At 39.2% G+C, this 10,286-nt stretch overlaps 1 protein-coding gene across 1 annotated transcript; it reads left to right on the forward strand.

Moving 5' to 3' along the window:
- Positions 1-3,392: 3,392 nt before the first annotated feature.
- On the forward strand, positions 3,393-9,938 carry LOC115157361 (carbonic anhydrase 4). The gene is made up of 9 exons (XM_029705547.1): positions 3,393-3,436; positions 5,371-5,437; positions 5,529-5,555; positions 5,723-5,893; positions 6,038-6,186; positions 6,807-6,902; positions 7,015-7,093; positions 7,267-7,430; positions 9,247-9,938. Exons 2-9 carry the CDS (start codon positions 5,371-5,373, stop codon positions 9,436-9,438), a joined length of 945 nt encoding a protein of 314 aa, XP_029561407.1. The 5' UTR covers positions 3,393-3,436; the 3' UTR covers positions 9,439-9,938.
- Positions 9,939-10,286: the final 348 nt, after the last annotated feature.

The following is a 10,286-nucleotide window of genomic DNA, read 5'->3' on the forward strand; positions in this document are numbered from 1 at the left end:
CTTCCTTTGGCCGCCTCTCCCAGTTCTCTGCTGCCAATGACTGGAAAAAACTGTAAAAATCACTGAAACTGGAAACACTTATCTCCCTCACTAGCTTTAAGCACCAGCTGTCAGAGCAGCTCACAGATCACTGCACCTGTACATAGCCCATCTATAATTTAGCCCAAACTACTACCTCTTCCCCAACTGTATTTATATATTTTATTTATTTTGCTCCTTTGCACCATATTATCTATATTTTAACTTTGAACTTTCTTCAAACTACAAATCTACCATTCCAGTGTTTTTCTTGCTATACTTTATTTACTTTGCCACCATGGCATTTTTTGCCTTTACCTCCCTTATCTCACATCATTTGCTCACATTGTATATAGTCTTATTTTTTTCTACTGCATCATTGATTGTATGTTCTTTTATTCCATGTGTAACTCTGTGTTGTTGTATGTTGTCGAACTGCTTTGCTTTATCTTGGCCAGGTCGCAATTGTAAATGAGAACTTGTTCTCAACTTGCCTACCTGGTTAAATAAAGGTGAAATAATTTTTTTTTTAAAAGTACATTGACATTTTTTATGGACGTCATGTCCTGGCTTAGTTTACAGTCATCATTGGTAGCAAACACAGTAACCTGGGGCTATATTTGCCAACGTATTGACATGCATCTTCATCTTCAATTGGCACATAATGGTGTCTGCCTGGGTTTCCTTGCTTCTATTCAAAACTTTATTTGTATTTTTCCCACAGTTCATATCAGTGTGTAGTGTAGGTCGCACTTGAATGGAAAAGGTGGAGGCAACCAAGCTTGGACATAACGTTCTGAGAACCAAATATTTATGAGAGTTTGGTGAGTGCGTGGTTGTCCTTATTTTGAGTACAACCTTCCTGTCACGTCCTGGCCAGTATAAGGGTTAATTGTTATTGTAGTTTGGCCAGGACTTGGCAGAGGGTATTCGGTTTATGTGGTTCGGGGTGGTGTGTTTGTTGAAGGGGCATTTGATATAAGTATTCCGGGGTGTTTGGGCACTGTTTGATTTTCATGTATTCTATGTTTAGTCTAGTGTGCCTGTTTCTATGTTTGGTTAATTGGGGTTGGGAATCTCAGTTGAAGGCAGGTGTTGTCTATTTGCCTTTGATTGAGAGTCCCATATATTAGGGTGTGTTTGTGATTTGTGGGAGATTGTTCCGTGTATAGCATCAAGCCTTACAGGACTGTTTATTGTCGGTGTGGTTCTTTTTGTATACGTGTTTATTTTGGGTTTGCCTTCTTTCCTATTAATAAAGAAGATGAGTATACATTTCCCTGCTGCGTTTTGGTCTCATCACTACGACAAGCGTGACACTTCCAACAACTTTCTAGTAAAGGTGCAGGATAGTTGCTCGGATTTGGAACATTCACATCACATAAAAACATGATTTTCTTGATATTTCATTACTTTAACAGAAGTTTTCCTAAAAGTTCTAAACATGGTTACATTTAATTTTAATTTTTGTAATGTTCTAGGACCATTCTGCAACTGGCTTGACATTGGGAATGTTCTCAAATAGTTCAGAGAAAGTTATGAAACAACGTTCTCTTGTGGGAATTTCAGTACTTCAGCATAACGTCTCTTACAGGCAGGGACGTATTTATTTGTATTTATTTAATCTTTATTTAACCATGCAAGCCAGTTAAGAACTATTTCTCATTTACGATGACGGCCTGCAAAAAGGCAAAAGGCGTCCTGCGGGGACAGGGGCCTGGGATTAAAAATAAAAAATAAATACAGTATAAATATAGGACAAAACACACATCACAACAAGAGAGACAACACAACACTACATAAATAGAGACCTAAGACAACAACATAGCAAGGCAGTAACACATCACAACACAGCATGGTAGCAACACAACATAACAACAACATGGTAGCAACACAACATGGTAGCAGCACATTATTGGGCACAGACAATAGCACAAAGGGCAAGAAGATGGAGACAACAATACATCACACAAAGCAGCCACAACTGTCAGTAAGAGTGTCCATGATCGAGTCTTTGAATGAAGAGATTGAAATAAAACTGTCCAGTTTGAGTGTTTGTTGCAGCTCGTTAAAGTCGCTAGATGCAGCGAACTGAAAAGAGGAGCGACCCATGGATGTGTGGGCTTTGGGGACCTTTAACAGAATGTTACTGGCAGAACGAACGGGTGTTGTATGTGGAAGATGAGGGCTGCAGAAGGTTTATCTCAGATAAGGGGGAGTGAGGCCAAAGAGGGTTTTATAAATGAGCATCAACCAGGGGGTCTTGCGACGTTTATACAGAGATTACCAGTTTACAGAAGAGTATAGAGTGCAGTGATGTGTCCAATAAGGAGCATTGGTGGCAAATCTGATGGCCAAATGGTAAAGAACATCTAGCCGCTCGAGCACACCCTTACCTGCCTATCGATGAGGTATGTCTCCGTAATCTTGCATGGGTAGGATGGTCATCTGAATCAGGGTTAGTTTGGCAGCTGGGGTGAAAGAGGAACGATTACGATAGAGGAAACCAAGTCTAGATTTAACTTTAGCCTGCAGCTTTGATATGTGCTGAGAGAAGGACAGTGCACCATCTAGCCTTACTCCCAAGTCCTTGTATGAGGTGACTACCTCAAGCTCTAAACCCTCAGAGGTAGCAATAACACCTGTGGGATGAGGGGCATTCTTCTTACCAAACCACATGACCTTGTTTTGGAGGTGTTCAGAACAAGGTTAAGGGTAGAGAAAGCTTGTTGGACACTAAGAAAGCTTTGTTGTAGAGCATTTAACACGTAACCAGGGTTTGAATTTTAGTGAAGTCAGAAAGGCTGGAAAGGAGGAAGGAGGAACGCTTCTTTTGAAGCTGGACAGTTTTTCTTCTGAAAAGAGCAAACAACCTTTTATTCAAAAGGGAGTCAAGGAGTGTGAAGAGATTCCCCCATTCTATATGTTCATCTATGCAATTTGTTTCTATGTCAGGTTGCAAATAAAGTGCCATTGTGGATGTATTTTGTCTGAAGCAGTTGTATTGTTTAAAACACTATGATGAACTGTATCCCAAATAGCCTACTGTTGAATCATGTCACTTTATTTAGGTTGACTGGTTGTGCCGCTATGAGGACTACTCTGAAGCCAAGATTTTGGAGTTTGCTAAAGCTGCACTATTTCATTGTTCTTAAGGTCCAAGTTAACATTTCATTATTGTCATTGTCACAGGTACTGCATAACTTTCCCGGCAAAGCTCACCTAACTTTCTGTTTTCCAAATGGGCGTTCTTTTTAAAGTATTACACAATTTTGAACACACAGCTTAAAACCCACCGGCTGAGTTAAAAAGGAGGCGTGTTTATTATTTTTAGTTGAGGTGTGCCACTGAATATAAAGAGGAAGGATGGGAGGCCGAGCGCACAGGACTGAGAGGTGAAAACAGGTGCAACTTCAAGGTAAGATGATTCTGGCATTGATGCTCACAGACATATACATTTATGGAACAAAATACCCTGCTTTTAAGATATGGCATGTTTGAAGTGGCACACATCTCATTGACTAGGCTGGGCTAAGAAGTTACAGCTGTTTCACTGCATTTATGCCAAATCATGTGATGGGAAGTCAGTGACTATTCATTTGTTTTGTTTTCATGCTTCCTAGTAATTTACCAAGGTATGAATTGCAAAGAGTGTGAGGTTGGGGTATCGAAAATACATTGTTTATTGATGTTTAAAATTATTTTCCGGATGTTGAAAATACATATTGTTTTGGTAATTGTTTCTATGGCCAAATTTCAGCCATACTTAATCACTTATATCTACATGTCAACGAAGAAAGCATTATGTGTATTTTCAAAAGTAACATTTCCAATTAATATAGGATTTCAGTGTGGAATAAAAGATTGCAGTAGGCCTATGCAATATTTATAATTGCTGCCATCTTGCACTTATCAAAAGCATCAGAACTGTCAGCGGTCATGTGCAAATTTCTGAAGAACCAACAGAACACTTCAACAACGGTTACAGAAAAGTTTTTAAAAATTAGTGTTGGCACTCGGGTGACTGGTTAGGCCAGGGGGACTGGTTAGCCCAGGAGAAGAAATTGGCGAACAGGTGAACCAAACTAATAAGGCTTGGCAGAAGGAAAGACAGAATTGGTTATTCTCAGTCTGGTTGAGTTTTAATTGATTTCAGTGTGTGCTGGAATAAAAATCTCAGAACAAACAATAATAAATAAAATGCCATAATGCATAAATCAAATCATAAAGATAGTCACTATTCAGAAAATGGCAAACAATCAGAATTCATTCCGGTAGTTTCAACATAACATAATTTATTCTAAGTCATTTCATATCTCAGTCCAGAAATAATTAGCTCTAATTAACAGAATTCATTCATAAATAAGAGAGATAGGAAACGGAGTAATCAGCTCGATACTTTACCCGCCAACATAACAAAGGAAAATGTGCTCCGGGAGCCGTATATACGTTTACAAACAATCGTGAGGCAACTCAAAACAATCACCCTCATCAGTGAAAACTGTCAAACAAAAATACATGTCTATTTACTCATGTTTGCTTCTTGGACGCACACAAAGTAAACAAAAAGGGTTCAGTGTTGCTGGGGAACCTGACAGATATCCAATAACAGATAAAAGTAGAGTTTTAATGCCAGCCTTTCCCAACAGGCATTTTGGTTGCATTCCCTTGCTTAGATGTTGCATGCATTAACCAATGGCTGCGTGCCATGTCAAAGACTGTCATCGACTGACAGATTGCTATAACATATGATGTGGTTATTTGGTATGTAAAAATCCTATCTGGGTCAAAAGAAGATCTTACATCTGTAGCCAGGACACCGGGGTTAACACCCCTACTCACTATGACTGTGATATTGTATGTGGTTGTTTATCTACCTTAGTTGATTGCAACGACTGTAAGTCACTTTGGATAAGAGCGTCTTCTAAATGACCAAAATATAACATTTAACATGTTCAAAGCACACTGGATATTATACTAATGACCTCCGCCGCCAAACAAGACCAAATTTGGTCAGTCTGGACGAAATCTCAACCAATCATAGACGTCTACTTTTGTCCATGTTTCACAAGTTTGGACAGCACAGTACGGTAGAGCATAGTCGAGTAGAGTAGAGTAGTGTCCAAACTTGTGAAATATCAATGCCTATATTTGGATCAAATCAAGGCCAGTACCGATTCGACCAAATCGGAACCAATCATAGACATCTACGTTTGTGGACAGTGTGGATGTTGAAATCAAGACCAGGGCGGACTGACCAAATTTCAACCACTTTTCTATGTGCATAGACATCTCGTGTTGGTCGATGCTTAGTGGTCTCTCCATTAATAGTTACCTTTATCTCGCTTTCAGATGAATCGACTTGTGGTTATCATTGCGACACTCGTCGTCCCCACTACATACAGTGCTACAGGTGGTTGTAAGTGATTATTCTATTATTTTGTTGGACTGTGACTCTTCTATCAATGTTGTGACTCTGTATAACTTTTTCCCTTGTTCAATTTTAACAGCGTGGTGTTACCATGATCCTAGTTGTGGTAAGTATTGGTTTTACCCCCTGGTTACAGTGTAATTTGTATTCACAAATTGAAGTGATTGCGATAGCAGTGGATAATAGACTATAGAATTGATGTATTAGCATATTATATGACCCTTATAAAACGATGGTACATTGACACCATGGTATGATTGATTCCATGTTAAGACGACACCACTTGGTCCACCATTGCCAGTGAACATTGCAACGGATCCCGTCAGTCTCCCATCAACATCGTCTCTGCATCGGCAGTGGGCGATGAAACCCTGACTGCCTTCACCTTCACCAAATACGGAGACAACTCTACAATGAAGAATATCAAGAACACTGGCAAAACTGGTGAGGAGAATGGATGGATGCCTTGCCTTCTCAATCCATACACACAATGTCCCACTTGAGGATAATGTGTGAACCAAACCAGGAACCCTTATGTGCAAAATGTAACCAATTTCTCTCTTTTTGTTCCTCCTCTCTTTCTTTCAGTCAAAGTGGAGCTGACGAGTGGTGTCCAGGTTACAGGTGGGGCCCTGTCTGAGGCCTATGACAGCCTGCAATTTCACCTCCACTGGGGGAATGGTACCTCAGTCCCTGGGTCGGAGCACACAGTGGATGGAACACGCTACCCCATGGAGGTATGGGAAGGTTCAACACAACATTGCTGCGTTCTGATTCTCTAACCTTCTCCAGAGTGTCCCCTCATCCACCCCCCTTCAAGGATTAGTGCAAGCATGGCTGGAGGAAGTTTCCACCATATTCCAAACACTAATCCATTCCTTTTAAATTCATGCAGGGAAGAGTGTATTAGTACACTTTGGGAGAGGGGTTAAGAATCTGAATGTAGCCCTTTTATCATTGGGTGGTACTTCTCATACTGATGCACATATACCACACTGCAATGGATCAATGAGAAGGTCTTCATTTAGCCTTAGTCCAGTCTGAATTAATTCCCCTCCAGCCAAACTGCATCCTGCCTTGGTTTACTAGAAAACTGACAGATGCGGAGAGGTAATCACTCTCAAATTCATAAATGGTGCAATAATCCGACTGTTGTACTGAGCTCATGAGGCATTTATACGTTCTATTCCTCAAGAATCAGGGGGCATATATATATCATTCATTTAAATTACCCTTAATAAACAGCTGTATATATGGCAGATTGTAGTCGACCTTTTTAAATGTATCATTACAACGTTTGAATTTTCCAATGGATTCAGATAATTTTTTACATCAACTGTTATGCTTCACCTTTCAGTTGCACATAGTAAATGCCAAGTCTTCGCACAACGGTAACACGACCACGGCCGTTACAGACAGCACGGGACTCGCTGCTCTTGGTTTCTTCATAGAGGTGAGTGGATGCTTTAACCTTCCTAGAAATGGCATCCATTTTTCCACAGTAGATTGGCATTTAAATGTTTTATTGCTGTTTTTTATGACTAAAGTCTTTGTTTTTCAAACAGGCCATGCCTGGTAATGCAACTGGTTCACCACCAGCCTGGAATACTCTGACATCCTACTTGGCCAACATCACACTAAAAGGTGAGAGGAGAGATTTGACTGGTTCTGATTTGATCAAGATCTACTTCCTCAAAATAAAGTTTGGAAGAGGATTTGGGATTAGTCTTCTCTTTGAATTCAAAATTTGTAATTTTCTTGTTCAATTTCAGTAGCATTTGATTTTATATACGTTTTCTCTTTCTCTCTTCCTCAAGATGAGTATATAAACATTACTCATGCTATTTCATTGGATGAGCTCCTGGAAGGGGTGGACCGTACCAAATACTACCGTTACCTTGGCTCCCTGACCACTCCAAACTGCAATGAGGCTGTGGTTTGGACCGTGTTCAAGGACCCTATCAAAGTCAGCCAGGACTTGGTGAGTTTGTGAAACAATTTCACCAGAAACCCGAACACCATTTCTACTTAGCAGAAAATAAACATAGCTCCGACAAGAACTGTATTCAATTATCTTTCAGTGCAGGATCAATTCCTTATCCATTCTGCTTATGAAACATTATAAAAGTAATGATTCAAAAATATTTCCAAACATGATCTTTCATCTGGGCTGGTACAACAAAAGAGATTGTGATGTATCAATTGGCTCTTCAAGAAGTAATGAGCATACAGATCCCATATCTTAATTTGAGTCAGTTTCAAACAGCAGGAAATACTTGCAGCAAAAGGAAATATAGATTGTTATGTGGATTATAATTAAAGGGCATTTTTTTATAAGGGTTGCTACATTTTTTGTTAGGGCAAATCAAGTCGGATAATTTAACGTGGTAATTACAAACTTTAGTAACCTTTTTAAAAAACTTTAATACACTAAAAGTTAGCATGTCATGCTGTGCAGGAAAATTCATGCAACAGGATGTATGGCATATGTACACACATTTAACCTCTCTTGGCTAGGTGGGATGGTAGCGTCCCTCCTGACCAACATCCAGTGAAAGTGCAGGGCGCCAAATTAAAACTACACAATTGTACATTTTTAACATTCTTGAAAATACACATGCAATATGTCAAAATAAAGCTTAACTTCCTGTTAATCCAGCAGCGGTGTCAGATTTCAAAAAGGCTTTACGGCGAAAGCAAACCATGCAATTATCTGAGGACAGCACCCCACCATACAAATGCATAACAATCTTTTTCAACCAGGCAGGTGGCGACACAAAAATCAGAAATAACGATACAATTTATGCCTTACCTTTGAAGATCTTCTTCTGTTGGCACCTCAATATGTCCCAGAAACATCACAAATAGTCCTTTTCTTCGATAAACTCCTTTTTTATATCCCCAAAATGTCAATTTATTTGGCTCGTTTGATTCAGAAAAACATCGGTTCTAACTCGCCCAACATGACTGCAAATGATCAAATAAGGTTACCTGTAAACTTTGTCCAAACATTTCAAGCAACTTTCCTAATCCATCCTTAGGAATCCTAAAAGTAAATAATAGATCAAATTTAAGATGGAATATACTGTTCAATAGCGGATAAAATCAAAGTGGAGCGAGCTACAGGTTGCGCGCCCCAAACAAAAGAGTCCACTTGGCTCGACTCTCATTCTGAATAGCCGTACTTCTTCATTTCTTAAAGGAAAAACATCAACCAATTTCTAAAGACTGTTGACATCTAGTGGAAGCCATATGAACTGCAACCAGGTGCCTCAAAAATCTAGTTTACCATAGAAACCCAATTGAAAACACAGTGAACTCAATTTTTTTTTTATCCTGGATGGTTTGTCCTCGGGGTTTCGCCTGCCAAATAAGTTCTGTTATACTCACAGACATACGTTTAACAGTTTTGGAAACTTTAGAGTGTTTTCTATCCACATCTACCAATTATATGCATATCCAAGCTTCTGGGCCTGAGTAATTTACTTTGGGCACGCTTTTCATCCGGACGTCAAAATACCGCCCCCTATCCCAAAGTTAATACATTTCTTATTTTAATCACATTTTTAACTGAAATGCAACGACATGCCTTAAAGTTGTTGTTTTTGTGATCTATTTATGTATTTACTTGGAGAGCAATTGCCTGAAAGTTTAGTTGATTTCACAATCTTTGGCAGCTCAACTAAAACTAGATGTTGAACTGACATTTGTGCCCAGTGGGTAAAGCCATTGGGCCAACATGATGTCACACTTATTTCTATGATCCTATCTGGAATTAATTAACCTTCTCCCCTCAGATTGATCTCTTCAGCACAACATTGCACATTGACCACAACTCCACCTCTGCCTTGATGACTAACGTCTTCAGGAACATCCAGTCTGGCAACGACTGGGTGGTGACGACCCAGGGCCGTTTAGCGTCGGGAGCCTCCACAATGTGCTCCTCTCTGGGCCTCATGGCCCTGGCCTGGATGCTGCTGAGGGTTTAGTGACGGCGAGTTACTCCTTACCTGAAGTGCATTGCCATATCGCCATGAACCCTCAAGCTACCAACATATTTTCCTTATATCGATTACCAACAGGGGTCATCTTGACCCAAAGGAGAAACTATTGGAAAAAGCAACAATCATAGTGAAATGTGTTAAACTTATTTATTTTCAAAACATAATTATTTAGAAATGTAATGAATATTATCTGATATAAAATGACCTAAACAAACTGTTGTTTTATCAAAAAGAAAAAAATGTTTCTCCTTTATAATGTGCAGCTTGAGTACAATCCACCTTAGAACAAAAATCATATTTACCATCATTTGATTAAAGTATTATTTAGTTTTCAGAATTTTGAAGTAAATATTAATGTTGTCATATTAATGTGGTAAAAATGACTGCCATTTAAAGGGGCAGTACACACATTCAGCAATGCATTTTATTAACAAAAGGTTGTTCAATTTACTTTTAAAGTGATCCTAAGACACATTGACACAAAATATGACTTAGTGTTATTTTTTTTACTAACTGCACATTAGCATCGCTGCTGGTGAAACAATGGGAGTGGTAGGGGCTATGGCAACATGCTTCAAAATACATGCCAGAATCATCTAAGTCACTTCAAATCAAAACGGTATAGCACCCACAATGTTATAAGTTGCACATATATAATACCGAGGAAGAAAGGAATTCAGGTATTCATATAACATTTTCAGTAGAATAAAAACATTTCTGAGAATACACACCAATACAAACTGTGTACATTCTGAGTCTAGCTGGTTTCTGTATTACAGTTCCCCCAAGTACTCAGACCACCGACAGACTTTAATGACTTGGTTTGATTGCAA

The sequence above is a fragment of the Salmo trutta genome, chromosome 21, assembly GCF_901001165.1.
Source record: "Salmo trutta chromosome 21, fSalTru1.1, whole genome shotgun sequence".
Classification (NCBI taxonomy): domain Eukaryota; kingdom Metazoa; phylum Chordata; class Actinopteri; order Salmoniformes; family Salmonidae; genus Salmo; species Salmo trutta.